This window comes from Xiphophorus hellerii, chromosome 5 (assembly GCF_003331165.1).
Source record: "Xiphophorus hellerii strain 12219 chromosome 5, Xiphophorus_hellerii-4.1, whole genome shotgun sequence".
Taxonomy (NCBI): domain Eukaryota; kingdom Metazoa; phylum Chordata; class Actinopteri; order Cyprinodontiformes; family Poeciliidae; genus Xiphophorus; species Xiphophorus hellerii.
The window spans coordinates 22,310,801-22,331,161 of NC_045676.1; the positions used below are offsets into that span (position 1 = coordinate 22,310,801).

Below are 20,361 nucleotides of genomic sequence, written 5' to 3' on the forward strand. Positions count from 1 at the left end.
CTGCTTAGTTTTTGGTAACTAACGTACTTTATCAGGTTAAATAATTAAACATGAACTGACTGAGGCGATGCTCTCTGTGATTTTACCATCGTTAGTTTTTAGGTGACATTAGCAGACTGAACACAAAATAATGACATTTTTAATAGTTCAATAGTTTATTTTGAGTGAATATTTGGTGTTATATTTTAGTACTAAGGGAGCTCCTTGCATGTGGGCATGAGCTGATGGATTAGACTGAGGCTGGCAAGACTGTGCGACACCAGCAGGGGGAGACAAAGACCTAAAAATATAAACAAAAATCTGTTTTTATTCATTCAAATTACATCATCAAACCAAACGGCTTGATTCTAGTTTAAGTAGAGAGTTTGCTTAAAGTGAGGATGGCATGGCATTTGCTGTTTTCTCCGCTTTGAGGTAAAATTTTAAAATCGGATCTCTATCCCGTTTGTTGTGCTTTTTAACTCACAACAGCTGCTAACGATTTACCTTTTGGATCTTAGTTTTTATGCGTGTTTTTTCTCTTACTGTAAACGTATTTACAGTTGTGTAAAGCCTTAGTCTGTGTGTTAAATGAATAAAAACAGATCTATCCAAAACCTTTCAGTTCTAATGAATAAAGATGAACGGATCGGGCTTCCACTGATCGGTTTCTGGTTTTCTTTGAGTTCTGCGCTGCAGGTTCATTTGTAGAGGAAGGACTTTAACATACAACAGAAAATGAAAGTCACAAGATTTTGCATAAAAGCAGAAACCCCCAAAGTACATGAGCCTGAGTCTATGGACACAAAGTCCTCTCACCGATTCTCAGTTGGATTAAGGCCTGGACTTTGACTAGACCATTTTCGCGCTTTAGTATGCAACAACTGTGATGTCAACAGCTTTCTTATTGCCACTCCTCCATTTAAGACACATTTCAGAATTGTAAGACTCAGTGATGTCTTGTGGACGGCTTCTCCCACCTGAGCTTTGGATCTATGCAGCTCCTCCAGACTAACCATGAGCCTCATACCGGTTTTCTTTAATTCCTGGCCTGTTCAGATGGACCTCACGTCTTGGTAGGTATGCGTATGTTTCATACTCTTTCCATTTTGACATGATAGATTGAACAGTGAATTTTCTCTGTCACGTCACAGTTATGCTCTTTGTTTTAGTCTGTAACAGAGAATCTCAATGAAATTTATTGAAATTTGTAGCCTAACAAAAATCTGCAGACTTATTAAGCCGTTGTAAATCATCACATGTCAATCCTGATCTTTGTATTTTAAAGTGACAGTGTTCTCCTTCATGTGGTCAGCTAGAAATCCAGAGGGTCTGCAATGTGTCTGCATTCCTCCGACTCCACACCCAGCCTCGTGGGCCCTGCACCTCTTCACGTGGTGACGGCCCAGCCCCAAATAACTTTCATTCTGCTCCCGCTGACCAGCAGCGACCCCTCCTCGCCACACTGGGAGGAGAAAGTGTGTGAGGCGGAGTGTGTCTCGGGGAAAGTAAGAAGATGAGAGCATGGATTTTGGTCCTGGAAGGTTCAACCGGAGTGGATTGTGGAGTTTTTCTACGCTGAGCGTTGGGTCTGGACCCGGCGCTGATGATGCAGAGCAGTGGAAGTTGTTTTGTTGAAGAACTTTGAGCGTTTTGCCTCATGTGACCGAGGGGGATCGGTCAGCGGAGAGGTGAGTGTCCCACTGCCGGCCCAGACGAAGTCCTGACAGAAGATCTCTGAAATGTGTTTCTCCTTGTGTCTGTCTCGGCTTTCTGCGAGTCATCAACACAAAAATAAATCTCAGCGTGGCTGAAATAGCTGAGACCAGAATGAAGTCGTTCAAAACACTTTGCTCCTCTTATCGTGACACGTACTCCGCCTTTTGTGGCAGGTTTTGATCCGGTCACAGCATTTTGTTTTCATGGGTGAAGCGCTCACGTTTCGATCAGTACCAGTGATTCAGCTGCCCAAGCAGGATTTTCCTAACTTCTTCTGCTTCGCAACCCAGAACAGGAACATTTAGTTTATATAATTCACTCAACCCAGAACAGAAATCAAACCTATAGTTAGAGCTAAAAGATCCAGAGGTTTTCATTCAATCCAGAGCAGGAATAAGAACAAACTTAGAATCCAGAGAAACATTATCAGAACAGGAATCCAGAGAAACTCCTACTAGTTTATAAATCACGGACTACTCATCCTTAAACAAGGGGTTACACTTTTTTCTTTTCTTCTTTTGCCCTTTCCTTTGATTTGTTGTTTTGATGTATTTCCTTTTAATTCACTTAAAGCACTTTGAACTGCTTTACTGCTGAAACTGTGCTACATAAATAAAATGACCTTAACTTAGTTTTTACTAATCCTCTTTAGCTAAAGCTGCAGGATGCAGAGAAATTATAGAGCATCTAAAGTACGCCATTGTACAAATGTCTCAGTCTGGAGGAGGATGCATAAAAATTCCAATCATTACATAGCATGACACGGAGGAAAAAATGGAATCGACAGAAAAGAATCTTCACAATGAATGAAAACAGAAACTAATGCGAAAAGGAGGCTGAGGAGCTGCAGAAGTTTCCAACCAGAACTCATCATGTTCTACATGAGACCACAAGACTCTCACCGAAGTAGACTGAATGCTAAATTTAAATCAGCCTCTTTCAGCAAAGTATTAGTTTAAGGTTGTGCAGATTTATTGAAGCTTTTTCTGTTTCATTCCATCTGTTAACACGTTTTTTTTTTTCAGCTGAATTTTACAGGATTTATGTAAAATTACAAATTCATTTTGAAATGTTTCATCATAATCTACAAATCTGGTGTTTGGTTGACTTTTCTACATTAATTTAGATTTTAGATCCATTGTGTTTTGCTCCCAAGAAGAAAAGTAATTTTTTTTATATATATATATAATTTGTTAAACAATATGACATTTGAATCATTGAAAAATAAAATGGCTCCAAGCTCCAGGGTTGAGTCAAGACAGAAGTTACTTATGATCTATTTTATATTGTATCTTCAGGCAATTTGTTCCCATTTCTTTCATTGGATCAATAGAAAGTACCACAGATACTTGGTATCATAGCATTCGGCTTTGATAATGCGAGAAAGGATGCAGGTTTGAAAAACTGTCTGCAGCAGATGTTCCTGAAAGTCATTCAGAAATGGGAGAGACTCCAGCAAAGACCTGAGATATTCATCATTCTTTGGCCGATCACCGACTGCTTGCCAAGTTTCCTGCTAAAACCTGACTGGGAATCATTTTGTTGAAGCTAAATCGTTATTTTCATATCTGGTTGAGTGTCATGTTTCACTAAAGCAAAGTCACAAAACCTGGCTGTAGATCTAAAAGACTAGACTCAACAGTGGTTCAACTTTTACATCACCTCTTTTAAACTTGCATGACTTCTACATTACTTTTTTTTTTTAAGTCAGCGCTTTATAAAACTAGGAGTCGCACTGGATAGAAAATGAGGGAACATACAACCAGTTAAGATAGAAATGTAAGAAAACCCCTTCAGCTCTTAATATGAGGAAATGTCACCCTGTTTCTTTGCTTCACAGATGTCCTGAAGAAAGAAAATCCTCAACAAACCTGTGTTGAACCTGAAACGTCGAGCTGTTTCATTTTCCTGTCAGCCATGGACTCCCAGGGGAGTCCGTACCTCAATAAGAGGGCTCTCTGCTCCACCCTGGGCAGCGCCAGGATCTGCCAGTTAGCTATGGGCTGTGCTGTGATCGCAATGGTGACCCACAGTGCCGGGTACAGCGGGTCGCAAGGCGTGTTCTGCATGGCGGCCTGGTGCTGCTGCTTCGCCGTGTCGGCGGCCGTCTTCTTCCTGGACGCCACCCGTCTCTACAGCTGCCTCCGGGTGTCCTGGGACAACCTGACGGTCACCTGGGCTGCCTGCGCTACACTCATGTAGGTGACAGAAATCACTGGAGGTCCCCTCACGAAATAATCATTCATCTCCAGATTTTACCCCCAATATTCAACTCAAGTTTATTTCTGTAGCACATTCCAGCAACAAGGCAGTTCAAAGTGCTTTGCATCATAAATATTATTCCATAATACCAATTAGGAAACAATCAGTAAACATTATGTTTTGTCAAATACAATGATTAAAATCAACAAGCAAGTATAGACTGTAGATCCCCTCTGGTTGGTCTCCTCCAGAGCTGGAGAGTGTCCCTGGGGGAAGGGATGTCTGGGTTTCCCTCATGTCCCTTCGGACTGATGGATGTCCAACCGACCGACTGCTCAATTTCTCCAAAGTTATGAGTGTTTGTGATGTTATGCGTCACCCTGTTGAGCTGTGATGACCTTGTGACATTTCCAGGATGTACCACGTCTCCTACCTGCTGGCCACGCTATATAATTGATTTAGAAAATCATCACCATCAATCAATCAGTTTTAAGATCTTGCTCTTGCCTTGACTTGCTGAACCTGAGTGTGCTATGACGTGAAAATCCAGACAGATGAACCCGTCTTCCTGTCTCCTTTCTGCAGGTATGTGACGGCCTCCGTGGTTTACCCGCTGTTCTTCCTCAGGTCCGAGTGCCCGTACGAAGGCTGTGAAGTCCGAGATTTCCGCATCGCCGTCACCGTCTGCTCCATCCTGGGAACTCTGGCCTACGGAGCCGAAGTGGCCCTGTGCCGGGCCAGACCGGGCCAGATCGTGGTGGGCTACATGGCTACCGTCCCCGGCCTTCTGAAAGTGGTGCAGGCCTTCGTCGCCTGCATCATCTTTGGCGCTCTGGCCAACGGGAGCCAGTTCTCGCGTTACGCCGCCACAATCTACTGTGTGGTCGTCTACGCTTCCTGCTTTGCTCTCACCGCCCTGGTGGTCATGATGACCGTCTGTAAACGCACCAAAACGGTGAGGTGCATGCCCTTTGATCGCTTCGTAGTGGTGTGCACCTTCCTGGAGGTTTTGCTCTACCTGAGCGCCTCGGTGGTGTGGCCAGTTTTCTGCTTTGACTCAAAATATGGGTCTCCATGGAGACCCTCGTCGTGTCCGCAAGGGAAGTGTCCTTGGGACAGCAAAGTGGTGGTGGCCGTGTTCTCCTGTGTGAATTTTGGGCTTTATCTGACAGACCTGCTGTACTCACAGAGGATCCGGTTTGTTTCATCACGCGTTCCCACCAACTCGCGGGTGTAGAACCACTCAGAACCCTAAAAACTTTCAACCCACCTAGAAATAATGACACTTTGACAGACATGAATCCAGTTTCACATGAACATTTCAGAAAGCTAGGATACTTTTTGTATGTGGTGCCAGTAGCTGCAGAGCAGGATCACCTATAAAACCTGGGCCAGACTTTAGAAACGGCTTACAGGGCAGCAGCTCAGATCCCAAAGTGTTTCGGGGCCCCAGATACTTTTTATTTTTTTTATGAATGCATGTTTTGCTTTGTACTTTATATACAATTTATAGGCTCATATTTTGGTTGATTTTTATAAATATACACAATACTCAGATATTGGAAAATTATGAAGTTATGGTATTTCTGGGGGCAACATGGATCACTGCTTCAAGTTGTTCCCTCCATTTTAAACCTAAAATGCATCAATTAATGTATATGACTACATATTAATGTATTGTAATTTGCATTGGTAGATGCAGTGGATTGGGCACCAAAACTGACTCCAGCCCACAGCCTTGTAAATCTGGCCCTATATAAAACTGTAACACATTTAGATTACTAAATAAATTCACCTTTTTATTATCTTTATGAGTCTTTTGGACATATGAAGAAAGAGAACAGTCTGAAGCTTCTTAATCCGCTGTTATTTGAATTATCTACAGGGAGCATATTGCCTTTCTGTTTCTTTATATTTTGCTTTTAAACAGTCAGACTCATGCTGTCCTAAAGTGGCTTTGTTAAAAATTTCTTCAGGCTTTCCAATTTTCTCCGACAATTCGTATTTGTGCTCCTGCATTTTCTTTTCAATCTTCTTACTTGACAAAGGCGACATGTTGTGTGTGGAGTGTGTACTTCAAAATGGAGGAATGAGAACAATTATCGGGAGTGAAATTTTAAAACACTGACTGACAGTCACGGGTTTTAAAAATATGTGATAAAAGAAATACAGAAAATATCCGACAAATATCACCTGATGGATGTATCATCATGTAGGAAGTTTTCAGCTGGTCACATCTTTGAGACTACATGTCAGACATTTTGGGGTTGTTATTTTCATTCAGGTAAAGAAATTTGAACACGATTGTGTCTCTGTGACGGCGTGCTTTCAACATTACCTGAAGACCACATTTGAAATGGGTTCTTTTCTGAAATGTGACTGGTTTTTAAACACAACATTGGTTGATCTTGACATGAGGAGGATTATGAGTCATTTCCTCTATTTGTGATTTCACACTTGTGTAGTTTTAGATTTTTGCGTCCCACGTTTTGATGCACAGAAAGGCGCGACCTGTGCCAGGATGTTCTTATCGATCACATTTGCTGCCTGCCCTCATGGCCAATGGTTTTAAATTAATTGTTCATAATTTACCCAGAATGGGCTGTAAGGAAGTTTGATTACGTGACTTCACTTATTTTAGTCAACGGGCCATAATTGTTTCTTAAATTTTATGAAATTATTTCTTATTACATTGCCAAAATCAGGAAAGATGCAACATAAAAATACTAGAGGATAGCTTGCCATTATATAACATTATGCATGACATTTTAGAACTTTATTTTTTTACAGCTCATCTGGAAAGTATTCACACCTCCTCACTTTGTCTTTATTTTATGTAACATCCTTTTTTACATTTTTTTTTTTTACAAAGGAAGTGAAAAGGGTGGTTTGGGAATAAAAATTATACGTACATAAGTATTCACACCCATTGCTGTTTGTATTTGTAGGACATCAAATACAACCATGATAAATAAATTGATACACAATAATTAAGCATGAAATATGGGAATGAAAAAAGGTTTGTTTATGGTTAAAATAAATATAAATGGAAGAAGAAATACCCTAAATAGCAACATGTGGGCATAAAATAGTGGGAATTAATGGCCAAAAGGGTGAAATGGTCCCAATCCTCTTTGTGATTTCATAAAGAAATAAATATTCCTCATAAGATGATGATGTACTGAACTAAGAATTAACATCTGAAAATTCGGGAAAGAAAGTTTTTACTCAACTCAAGACAGAAATGATCTGTCTTTAGGTTTAGAAATGATCTCAACCATCTGAGATATTTGGAAAAAATGTGACTAATTCTGACATGCATGGAGGCCACTGCTCCTGAAACACGGACACACACACACACACACTTCAATCCAAAGAGCTGCTGAGGAGTTTCTCCTCTCCGACGCGTCCCACAGAAATGACATCCTACCTCTTTAAATAATCCCCTGACCCATTCCTGACCCAAGCTTTCTCACACCTGCACATACATAAGTAACCCGTCCAGATACGACACTTTTTGTCTGTGGATTAACACACACTGTCCTGCAGTTTGATTGTCCGTGAAAATTACGCATAAAGTGTGCAGCATAAATTGTACATCTGGTAATGGCATCTGTACTATCCCTGCCATCTGCAAACCCCACACCCAGCAATTCACAGACTGCCGAAAATAAACACCAGCCGTCTGCAGTCATTCTGAAGCAGTGACACTGCATTTATAGGAAGCTCCTGATGTCAAAGCTGCTTTGGGAACGTTTTTTAACTTGTACAAGTAAAATTGACAGCAGTTTGTTAAAAACACAATTCTGGTTTGTGAAATCTATTCTACAAATGAGAAAAAGCAAATGAATACCTGGTGTGGTGTGAAGTGTTATTTACTGTCTCTCTCCCCATTTATTCCACGTCTGCTCCTGCTTAGACTCATAAATTAAAATCCTCTTTTTAATATTTTCTGTCTTTCTTTTCTGTTTTGGTCATCCAAGGTCTAGTTCATGCAAACTGGATACCTGGGAGGGCAAATACATTTTTATGCGTTTTATCCTTTCATCCACACAAAAACGTAGTTGACTTTTATAAATAAATTATGCCCAAAGTGGACATTTGACAAAACTCTGTATTTGTGGAAAATGGAGATTTACGGTTCTAAGCATTACACTCTGCCAAACATAATGAGCTAATATGTCCACATGCTTGCTTTGACCTGATTCCCAATCGAAGTCGTCTTGTGTTTTATTTACTTTATATTCTAATAAACTATTTAAAAGTAGCGCCACCCATACCTTCAACTTCTACAGTATCTGTCTACGCAAGTAAACCTCCTGGCGCCATGTTTAATTCCTAACAGGAAGTCATGATTATTTTGAAGCAAACGACTTCCTACACTTTTAAAGTTTAAAAAAACGCTCAGTAGCGGATTTGTCCGGGTTCATGTAGATGGAAACTTTCTGCAAACATCCTGTTAAACTGTCCAGCCGTGAATCCAGCACCAGCTGGCCGCTTCGTTTGTTCAAGTCTGACTAAGACTGCCGAGGACGTCACTGTGTGATTTAGAGATTTGCTGCTTTACTCATTCTGCCAATATTTGTGAATTACAGAGTGAAAATCGGAGACTAATGTGTAATTGCAAACAATTAGAGACCAAGGCCATGAAAGCTTTCGCAGTCGGTGTCAGCGCAGCGTCTGTCACAGCAGACCCCCTCCCCCGTTTTTAGCAGCTGTTTCGTGCATAGCGCTCTTCCTCCCTGCTGGCCTCCGTCTCAAGCGGCGGAGACACTCTGCAGACGGAGACGAGCTGTGACAGGTGTCCATCATGGCTGTTCCCTCTGGATCTCCGCACAGAGGGACGTGGGACGGCTGGCCTACGACTGATCTCTGATGTCACAGGCTGCTGATGCAGTTTCCTCCCTGAAGTACCAGGCTTTGGCTTGACCAAATGTTGTGTGGATTGTTGCCGGCATCTGAATCCTCCCCTCTCTCTCTTTCTCTCTCAGTGGATTCATGACAACTTCACATGTAAGGATTACTGTGGAGGGAAGCTGACACACCACAGTAAATGGTGACACTTCTGTGTGATCTATTCCAGGCATGAATGGAAAAGAAGAATTAGAAAGATAACATCCACTACGGAGGGTTTGGATGAGAATGTACTTTTGTTATAGCAACTTTAAAAGCAATATTTACTTGTTTTTCATGCCTTTGAGCTTTTCAACTGTTCTTTGAGATTATGTTCCTTATGTGTTTAATTTTCATGTTATCTGAGGAATAATCACCTGCGTGAAGTTGGGCCCCATCTTCTTCAAATTAAACAAAATTGGTGTCAAACGTTTTTGTGCTACGTTTGTGCAGCAAATTGTTTCATTTTTACTTCCATCATTTTAAAGGTATTAATAGATATTTCCAGAAATCATCAAAGGTCAGCCTCCGTCCAGCCACATTTACAAAATCAAGCAAAATTTGGAGCCAATCAGTATGGAGCAATTAATTTATATGAAGTTTCTTTGATTTTATTAATGTGTGGGAGAGGTTGATCTCTGGTGACCTCTGGACACTTTATTTTTAATCTTACTCATTATAACAGCACAAACAATACTTTTTTACTGCACAAACACAGGACATACGTAGCATAGTTGATTGACACTGTATTTCTTTTGATTGTGTAAATGTGGACTGGCTGGCTGACCTTTGATGACCCCTGAAATGTTATTTAAATATCTTTAAAGTGATAGCGGCAACATTTTTGCTGCACAAAGCAACACAAGCGTTTGACACCAATTTTGTTTAATTTGAAGAAGGTGAGGGGCCGACTTCACTCAGGTGGAATCATTTTCTGGGGTTGTGTTGAGAAATTGTGAGGAGTCAGTATCTGTGACACAATGATTTTAAACGTTTGAAAGCTTAAATTTAAATGCAGTGCATAAAAAGAAATGTAATCATTTTTCTCCATAACTGTCACTTCTTAATTTAGGTCCGTAGCTGACCAGACTTCACCGATCAAATACTTATTTCATGTAATAAATTTCTAATTTATTATGTAGCAGTCATAGAGTGTGATTTTCTGGATTTTGTTTCAGATTCTGTTTCTGACAGTGGAAAACTACAAACCTCTCTGCCTGCTGACTTCCTTCCATTACACACATGCACCAAAACACACCGACTCAAGCCTTCAGTTGCCGCTAGCAACAATCTGTCGTGACTTTTTCTCCTGGATCTGCCAGTTTAATACATTCCAGCTCTCGGGTCATTTTTAGGAATCTCTCAGTGTTTTATCAAGCAACAGCGACGTCATGTCATGCCTCGGCGCTCACACGGAGTCTGAGTCATAGTTGAAAGGGACAGACGCAGGCAGTGGTAAACTTTGTACGTCAGTCAGACTGAGAGGGAGAGCCACAGAGAGAAACTGCAGAGAGCTTCAGCTGGTGTGAACTAAGTTTAAAGCTGCGGTTTGTAGCTTTTATATATAAAAAAATATATATATATGTTTTTCACATATTTGTTAAAACACATCATTTTTGATGTGTGGCGCAGGGGCTTAGCACGCCCCACGTTTGGAGGCCTTAGTCCTCGATGCGGACGTCGCGGGTTCGACTCCCGGTCCCGACGACCTTTGCCGCATGTCTTCCCCCCCTCTCCTCACCCCTCCTTCCTGTCTGCCTACTGTAGAAAAAATACGAGCCACTAGCGCCACAAAAACTCTTCGGAGAAAAAAAAACAAAAAACAACATCATAACACATCACAGCATAATTTGAGATGGGAAAAAAATCAAGCTCTGCTGCCTTTTCCCATCTGCAGAAATACACCACTCAGTCAGAAACAACCAGTCAGGAGGAGGGTCTTAGCGCTGTCAGTCATGCTCCTGTACATACTGCTCACAGCCTAATCCTTTCTCTCTGCTGCTCTACAGCTGCAGACCCTGCCATGAATGCTCAGGCTAATTAGCGTAGCCAGTGATGATGCCAGATAAACAGTTTTCCTGCAACAGTAAGATGTTTCTCTTCCATTAGCTTATTTAGCAGCAATCCATAAATAAACGATCATGCTTGTCTGTGGGGGGGAAACTCCAGAAATGCAAATTAAAAACCTGCACACTCCAAACGAACAGCCGTTGTTGAGATTTGAGCCCAGGAACCTGCTTATTAAATAGATCAAGATTAAAACTGAGCCAGATGAGTAGAGGTGAACCGACAGACAGAAGATGGCATAAAGTCTCAACCAAATCCAGAGTGAACAAGATCATTGATTTAGACTTTACTTGTATTTTTGTTTTAGAACAAGAAGTTTGGCTCCTGTCCAACTGACTTAACGAGGATCTGAACAGCTGATGGTCCCGGGCCATCAGCTGCATTTGGCTTTAAATATAGACATGAACATACAGCCCACCACCCCAAGTCTGCATTCCAGTGAGGAAATAAATGTGGTACCTTAGGGGAGCAGACATACCAACTTCCTAATGTATAGAGTAAATTTAGCCTTGTGTGGCATGAGAGACATTAAAGGAAGTAGTTGAAGAGGAGCGTTTTAATGTCTACACAGTGAAGAAGAGGAGGCTCTGCTGGGATGTAAATTAAAAAAGGTCAGATTCACGGTTCAGGTTTCACAAAAAGTCTGTATGGAGCACCTCTGAGCAGTCAATACAGACAGAAATCAGAAATTCACATGAGGGAGTCATGCTAACACTCAGACCTAAAACAAAAAACACAGCTTCTCTATCATTTGATACCATTTCTATAACATACATATTGCAGCTCATGAGTTCTGTTTTAGACAGATGTTTGTTGCTATTTTCTCAAGGAAATGGGTTCTCAAAAAGTTGCTCTTTGCTGTAGCTTAGAGAGTCCTCCTGCATCAGTTCTTCTGTTTTTGTTTGTGTGTCTCTGCCCTGTCTCCTCAAACCCTCAGTTGGTTGCGACAGATGGTCGCTCATACTGAACCAGGTTCTGCTGGAGGTCTTTTTCTGGGACTTTTTCCTCCTCGCTGTCGCTACATGCTCAGTGATGAATGCTGGAAGTTAATGACTCAATAAAATCTGCTGGGTTTCCTTAGACAGAAAGCCTTTTAAGCTAATTTTAACGACAAAGTGAACTTAATGCACTGTTTGAAAACTAGGATTAGTTGGAAGCTATGTGATTAATTGAAATGAAATTACTTTTTCTGTAAGGTGTATAGATAGATAGATAGATAGATAGATAGATAGATAGATAGATAGATAGATAGATAGATAGATAGATAGATAGATAGATAGATAGATAGATAGATAGATAGATCGTTTTTGCAGTCAAACAACACTTTCTACAAAGCATGACCTACTTTCTACATCACTGTGCTTGACCATTATCCTCTTTAGCGCTAAAACTCAGAGGAATGATGCAACTGGGCGTAGTGAACATTAAGTCCCGCCCACGTCTTACATTCCACATTTTAATTGGTCGAATCCTCGGAACGTCTGTTCATGATTGGTCTAATCCCCTTTCTTTTACGTACGCAGCGCACATGGGGGTTGAGTAAAAAAAAAAAAAAAAAAGAAAAAAAAAAAAGGGGGAAGCCACGTTGACACAAGAAGTGGGTATTTTTTCGTGTCCCGGGAAATAAAGGTCACGTCGATAACTGCCTATTCAGCTGAAGCGTCAACAGTAAGACATTTGTTGGTTTTTAATGATTAGTAGCTTAATCTCCAGAAACCCCGGCTAGCAAGAGGCTACCTGGTGCATTCAGGAGTGCTAGCATCATAAAAGGAAGAAACTAGCTGGTCTGGCTCCGTGGTGTTGCACGGAGTTAAGGGTATAACGGAACCGTAGCACAGTTTACAAAAAATTATCTTTTATTTTGGCTCCTTAGACGGTGTTTCTGAACTGACAATGAAATAAAGCATGCTTTTGTTATGAACGTAACTGTCAAACAGTAATGTTCCTTCCCAGGTAAAATAATTTACTTCTAAACAATGTTTATGTGCGTTTATGGACTATTTTTTCCTCATGTTTGATCCCCATCATCTTTATTTTCTAATCGAGCTTGACTTGAAAACCTGTATAGAAGCCGCTATGTTGTTTGTTTAAAAAAAAAAAAAAAAAAAGGACAGATGTTGATCTGCAGCATCTGTCTGCTTTTACGGACAGGTCGTGAACGCCACATCATCTGTCAGGATGAGCGTTGGATTCATTGGAGCAGGCCAGCTGGCTCATGCACTTGTGAAAGGTTTCACTGCTGCAGGTAAAGATTTCTGCGAATATTTATCTGTTTTTCAACTATTTTTATTAGTTAGTATTAATCAACCAGGACATCTTTCTTTCTCGCAGCCTAAAATACCAACTTACTGGAAAGCACAGTGTTATTGCATGGTACTGGAAATAATGGCTTCTGATTGCAATACTGCCCACATTGATATTGCAGTAACAACTGGGACTTTATATACTGTGCTTCTTTTCTTATTAAATTATATGCTTTTTGAACAGGTACTAAACATTTCCCAAGTCTATACAGATCAATGCATTGCCATGCCATTCCAGAGGCTCTTTCTTCCTTTCTTCCTCTCTTTCCTTCTTTCTTTCTTCTTTGAATGTTTGTTTATCATCTCTTCATCCTCTCTTTCAGGTGTGATCGCAGCCCACAGGATCACAGCCAGCTCCCCAGACACAGACCTGCCCACAGTGACGGGGCTGAGGGTGAGGCTTAGCTGTGTGGTGTTTTGAAATGAAGAATGTGCCTTTCTTTATTGCAATTTTTATTTTTTTTTTAAGTCCCATGTTTCCTGTTTTTCCTTTAGAAAATGGGGGTGAATCTGACCACGAGCAACAAAGAAACGGTCAACAGAAGCGACGTTCTGTTTCTGGCTGTGAAGCCCCACATCATCCCCTTCGTCCTGGACGAGATCGGACCGGACATCGAAGACCGCCATCTCATCGTCTCCTGTGCTGCAGGCGTTACCATCAGCTCCATAGAGAAAGTAAAACTTTTAATATTAAAAACATGCAGGCTGTTGGAACGTTTCCCCAACGACCTGGACCCTTTTCTACATCCTTCCTTTCAGAGATCTGGTTAAAGCTCTGTTGTGACTCTCTTTCACACACGTGCTGTGTTTTTTTTCTCTTCTCTGCTTGATGCAGAAGCTGCTGCAGCACCGTTCGGCTCCCAGAGTCATGAGGTGCATGACCAACACTCCTGTCGTGGTGCGAGAGGGCGCCACCGTGTACGCCACGGGAACACATGCAGAGGTCAGTGGGAGGATTAGTGCGCTGCTCCAGCAGAGAGAAACTATTCCTCTTTGGAAAACATGATGAATTGATGAATATAATCTGAAAAGTAGAGTATGTAAAAGTATTGATGATACACATGCATGGTTTTGCTTAAGGTGGAGGATGGGAAGCTGCTGGAGCAGCTGATGGCCAGTGTTGGGTTCTGCACAGAGGTGGAGGAGGACCTGGTTGATGCCGTGACTGGACTGAGTGGCAGTGGACCCGCCTACGTGAGTGAAGCTCTTGTTTTTCAACGTAATTTGAACCAGGTGAAGCTAAAAACGCCGCTTGATTAGTTCTAGGTGAACACCTCCGACTGTTATTTTGGTCAGAGTCCTGCTTCTCCAGTTAATGATTAATGTACTGCTAAATTAGTTGACAATTATTTTAATAATCGATTAAGCACAATTAATTTGATTAATCGTTTCAATCCTAATCAAAATCTAAATTCTACATCTAGGCTTTAAACACAAGTTGAGGAACTTCATTTTCAGAGTACTTTGCTGCCGCCACTGTGCTATATCTTTAAAATGATACAGAAATGTGGAGAGAGAAAAAGAATGAATGAACTATTATCTAGTTAAAGCTTTTGTAAGAACGCAAGAAGGAGTCCAGTGTTCATCAGCATTTACATCAGTAATCTTAAAGATACATTGTTGCATTAAATTTGAAAGAAGGACCAAAGCGGAAATGAGGTGTTATGTTTTCATAAAGGCAGTTTTTCCTGATGGAAAATCTTGACTTTTTCTGTCAAACAATAATTTTTAGAGGGCAGCATAATGAATAAAGCAACCATACAGATGAATCCCAGATATTTGTGATGCAGCTTGAACTTGTCCTTCTCTTTGTTTTTGTGTTTTTTGTTGTTTTTTTAACTAGGCCTTCACAGCCCTGGACGCTCTTGCAGACGGAGGAGTGAAGATGGGTCTGCCCAGGAGGCTCGCGGTCAGACTTGGAGCTCAGGCTCTCTTGGTGAGTTTTCTGAAAATAAAAATAAAAGGATACCTTTCTTGTTTTTTTTTTTTTGTTTTTTGGGGGAGAGGGGGGTTGCATTTTGACTTTTTTTTTTTTTTGCCATGTGAAATGTCAGAATGATTTCAGCTGTTTAGGTTGGAGCTTGAATTGTTATAGCTCTGTTGGATCTGATGTTCCTCAGGGAGCAGCCAAGATGCTGCTGGACTCTGAGCAGCACCCCGGCCAGCTGAAAGACAACGTCTGCTCACCAGGGGGCGCCACCATCCACGCCCTGCACTTCTTGGAGAGCGGTGGCTTCAGAAGCCTCCTGATCAACGCGGTGGAGGCTTCATGCATCAGGACCAGGTGAGGCTGTCGCATCACAAAATCCATTTTTCACATCAATGATGAAAAAAAAAATGCTTCTTTATTTGTAAACATCATTGTTTTTTATCCAATTTTAGAGCGTCTTGCTAAAGTATCCATACACAAATGAACCTTTTCACACTTTATTACGTCGCAAGCTTTAATTTTGTAGAATCACATTTCGTTGCAGTTGATCTTTTGTGTCGTCTCTGGCAGCTTTGTACTTGGAGACCAAACTTTTTGCCCATTCTGCTCTCCAGATTAAATCAAACTCAGCTTTTTCATTTAACCACTTCAGCCTTTTTGATACAATATTTGATGTTATATTAAAAGATGCAAATAAACTAATAACTCAGTTTCTTTTTTAAATAAGAAAATAAACATTTTATTGGCTAGTATGCAACAAAGTAGAATTATTTTATTAAATACTAGATAATTTGTAGCTAAGGTTGCATCTGCTAACATCAACATGTGAAAAGCTTACTGCTTGACATAACGCTAATACAGTACAAGGATAATCTGGTGGTTTTTTTAAACATATTAATCATTTCAGAGCAAAATGTGAATGGGAAATTTTCTTTTTACAGAATTTAAACCAGGTGAAGTTAAAAATTATGTCACTTGAGGAGTTTTGGGTTCAACATATTTACAAATAAAGAAGCATTTATTTTTTCATCATAAATGAAAAATGTATGTATTTATTGTTTGTACATTTTTGGCTCAATTACTGTTCTGAGTATTTTGTTCTTTCTGCAAATAGTATGTTTTACAGTCTGCACACTCCAGTTAACAATCAATTACTAAAGTAGCTGACGATTATTTCAATAATTGGTTAATCTTAATTAATCCAATTAATTGTTTCAGCCCTGCTGTTTACTAATTAACTGACTATTGAAGGCAATAGTTGGTATCAGAGTAAAGTGGGCTGAATACAAAAGCCTGCCACACTTCTCAGTTTTTTTTTTTTTTCATTTGTGAAATATTTGAAAGTGAGCAATCTTTTTGACACAGTTAAATTCGACTAAACAACTCCTGAATGGGTGTGTTTATTTTTGTTTCTCCATGCAGGGAGCTGCAGTTCCTTGCGGACCAAGAGCGCATCTCTCCAGCAGCCATTAAGAAAACCACCCTGGACAAAGTGTTGCAGCAACCCGGAGTTGCAGTCGGCGGAGACGCCGGCGGGAACGGCCGGTCGGGCCTCAACCTCTTCAACAGCCGCACGTCTGGGATCAAAAAGAAGAACTGAGAGCAGAGAGACGCCGAAAGACAGACATGCTGCAGGTTCACGTCTAAACATGCAGACTCACAACGGGTCTCCAACCCCCGTCCAACCGTAGGATTAAACAGTGGACACGGGACTGCTTTGAAATCACCAACAAATCAATTTCTGGTGTTATTTATTCATACGAGAGCCAGGAACACATACATTTCACACAGGCACAGGAGTATTCTCCACAGCTGGCGCCTCCTGCTGTGATTATACATGAACACAAGTCCAGTTAGAGAAACCAGAAGAATCAAAGGTGCTACTCAGCTGTCTTACAGCCTTAAACCTCCATCATGTTCCACATTATCTTCAGATTTTTTACTTTTGGCATAAAGTTAACAAAGACTGAACACATTTTGACCATCCAATGATATGTCAGGGATTTTGTCCCCTGTAGAATAAAAAAACAAACAAATGTTTTTTTTCTGTCATGTAACAATAATTTTGTCATCCTATGATTTCTCTGAAAGCCCAAAGAGAATTTTTATGTTTTCTTTTCAGCAAATGTGATGTAATTACCTATAAGTGCTACAATAAAGCTTAAATAAGGTAAATTAAAAATCACAGTTCATTACATGTATTAATGAATTTCTTCCTAAATAAGGTATCTAGTAGTATTTGTTTTCTCCACAGTAAATTCATTGCAGTTTATTCAGAACATTTTTTTTGGAGTCTGAGCCTTTAAATATTTTTATCATTATTTCCAGTAATTTTAATTTATGAATATAAAAGAGCTTTTACTCTGCAGTGCGGATATTCTTGTCGCAAAACAGGGCCTGTTTTGTAAAGCCAGACAAATCAGCCCCATAGCATGATGCTGCCTCTGCTGTGTTTGACATTCAGTTTGGTTTCCTTGTCCGCTTGAAACACTTCTTGCTGTTGTGGCAATTTCCTTTGCCACATTTCATTTGATGGGAAATTGCATCGGTGACGGTGACTGACTGGGTCAGATCGTCGGACATAACTGTGCGTTCCTACGGGAGAATAATCCCAAACTGGTTATGGGACGGATGAAGCACACTATATAGATGATCTTCTCCAAGCCTCAATCTGAACGTTAAAGCTGCAGAATGTAACTTTTATAAATATGTTTTTTTCCACGTTTGTCAAAACTATCACTATGTGGTGATGGTATAATATGAGACGGCTAATGTGTGGAAAAAAATCGAGCTCCTTTAGCTTCTCTCAGTATTTCTCCTGCCATCTACAGAAATGCACCCTTTGCTCAGAAACAACCAATCAGAAGCTGAAGTCGGGTCTTAATGCTGTCAATCACCTTGTGTATGAGCTGCTCACAGCCTTTCACTTGCTCTCTGATATGCTACAGCTGGTTCACCACAAACGATCCTGTCATGAAAGCTCAGGCTAGTTACGATCACCGCTGAAGATGGTGGATAAACTTTTATTTTTAAAAAAATGTCTTTTTACATATTTGTTAAAACTCACTACATTGTGACAGTTTACTATGAGACAGATAACGATTTATTCACTGATGACGGCGGATTAACGGTTTGCCTGTGAAGGTAAGTTGTTTCCACTAGCAAGACTGCTTCCAGTCAGAAGAAGCATGTTGGTAGAACGTACTTTTCAGCTATGAAAAATACGAATATTTTGGGTGCAACTGTATAGAACCGCAATAAATTAAACACCCAATTTCATTTTTTTACATCATTGCTGTTCATTTCACTCTGAGGAAGAAACAATTCAAATGCATCATGTACAAACACTTAATAAATTCATGCCAATTATGAGCTTTTCTTGCGCATCTGTTAATCAGTTAATAGGTTTCCAATCTGTCCTCCAGATGGCGCTCTTTAATCAACTTGCCTGGGATATAAACAGTTACAAGGATCAAATCACCTTCATGCCACTGCCAGTTGAGAGTAGCTTTAACTTGACCCTAACCTTGAATTAAATATAGCTTCGCCTCCATAATAATCAGTAAACAGCTTGAACTGCGTTGCTACGACGACATGTTTCCCCCTCGCGCGCCATCTGAATCCCTGGTGTTTTTATTTTTGCCTCCTCCTGTGGGTGAGGAGCGCCTCCTGAATTCTTTCCAATCAAATTCTCCTGCTAAAATTAGCACCGAAATGCTTAAAAAAAAAAAAAAAAGAAGAAGAAAAAAAAAGAAGCGTAAACGTGTTTTTATTTTTTGTGCTCTTCAATGGCCCCGAGGTGAGCTGTGATTGGCTGTTTTAAGAGGAAACACGGTCCGGTTTTAGAAGGCCTCCGTCAGCAGAGCTCAATGGCCGCTCAGCTCTTTCTACATGGATACAACAAATACCGGAGGATTTTTTTAAATTATTTTTTTTAAGCTTACCAAAACGACACCAAACTTATTGGCTCAATACGTTGTTATTGTTTTAACACTAGGACTACCAGGATTTTGAGAAATTCCTATCTCTACCAAGAGGGGCCAAATTGGGTATCTTCCTAGAACTACCGAGAGAGGGCCAAACTGGGTTATTAGTATCCAAATGTGGCCAAACTGACGACTCTGAATGGTCTAATTAGCATCCCTGTAGATGAGCAGGGGGGAGGAGAGCCAAACTCACTACATCAACTTTCACGCTGATTGTCCTTGGAACAGGATAGTAATGGCCTTATTTACATAACAAAGGCGCCTCTTCACACCCTCTCTTGGAGGGCCAAACTGGCCCCTCTCTGGTAGCTCTAGGGACAGGGCCAAACTGGCCCCTCTCTGGTACCTGGACGAAGATTCCCATTTTGGGAATCTTTGGTAGTTCTAGTGTTAAAACAAAAGCTTTTTTTAAAATAATGGGCTGTAACAGTTCGGAGGGTCATCTTAACCACAGGCTGTAACTTTCCACAATTACATGAAAGCTTCAAGAGAAAACTCTGAAGAACAAATTTATTGTTCAGGGTCTCTTCCACATTCTTACAGAATGTTTTTAGTCTAGTTTCCAGTGCAAATATTTCAGTACATTTGAAATCATACCAAACTAACATGCAAGTAACTTGTTAGCAAGATACAAGCACCTTGTATCTTATAATAAACAATGTTATTATTGCTTTAAACCAATAATAAAATTGGGAAACAGTCTTATAAATAAAATAATCAGTGTAGAAGTAGTACTTTTAAAAAAATTGATATTTAAGGAATTATTGACTTAAAACAACTTCCTGTGGTTTGCTGAAAAGTTTCTTGTGAGTGACTAACTTTTAAGCTTTGCTTTTTGTTGCAAAATGTAAAAACTTTCCAAGATTATTTCTTTCCTAAGTAGATTCAGAAGAAACAGATTTCACAAGAACATGAAAACAACGTAGGAATGCAGAAACGTTCCTCTCTGCGTCTGGCTGCTTGTGAGCTTAAAACCTAAATATTAGAGAGTTTTCGAAGAGTTTGATAGTAGAGGACAAAGAGCAGCAATATTTTTGGGGTTTAATAGGAGAGCAGCTAGAGCAGAGTGCTGCTCTTTAAGGCATTTTTTTATTTTTTATTTTTAGATATTTGGACCCGTTCCTGTGCTCGGGGCTGCTACGTTTTTGGATTAGCAGCCGCCACTTTGTGCTGGTTTGAGATAGGCTCCCGGATGTATTCAGGCAATACAGGTGCATAATGGCGAATGATGAAGAGGAGCGATGGTTTGTGAAGAACCATGTCCTCATTATAATTGGACAAT

The 20,361-nt window shown here is 40.4% G+C and overlaps 1 protein-coding gene across 3 annotated transcripts; it reads left to right on the forward strand.

Annotated features, from left to right (window-relative positions):
• The first annotated feature begins 29 nt into the window (after nt 1-29).
• pycr1b (pyrroline-5-carboxylate reductase 1b) lies at nt 30-17,290 on the forward strand. 3 transcript variants are annotated; one of them, XM_032562535.1, is made up of 11 exons: nt 30-1,670; nt 3,539-3,896; nt 4,486-4,855; nt 13,012-13,105; nt 13,487-13,557; nt 13,659-13,838; nt 13,999-14,106; nt 14,244-14,357; nt 15,007-15,099; nt 15,284-15,447; nt 16,516-17,290. In XM_032562535.1, exons 2-11 carry the CDS (start codon nt 3,616-3,618, stop codon nt 16,691-16,693), a joined length of 1,653 nt encoding a protein of 550 aa, XP_032418426.1. In that variant the 5' UTR covers nt 30-1,670; nt 3,539-3,615; the 3' UTR covers nt 16,694-17,290. The 3 variants fall into 3 exon arrangements, with proteins under 3 accessions (XP_032418426.1, XP_032418427.1, XP_032418428.1); XM_032562536.1 differs by having other exon boundaries at nt 4,486-4,657; nt 16,516-16,693; XM_032562537.1 differs by lacking the exons at nt 30-1,670; nt 3,539-3,896; nt 4,486-4,855 and adding an exon at nt 12,402-12,528 and having other exon boundaries at nt 16,516-16,693.
• The last annotated feature ends 3,071 nt before the right edge of the window (nt 17,291-20,361 follow it).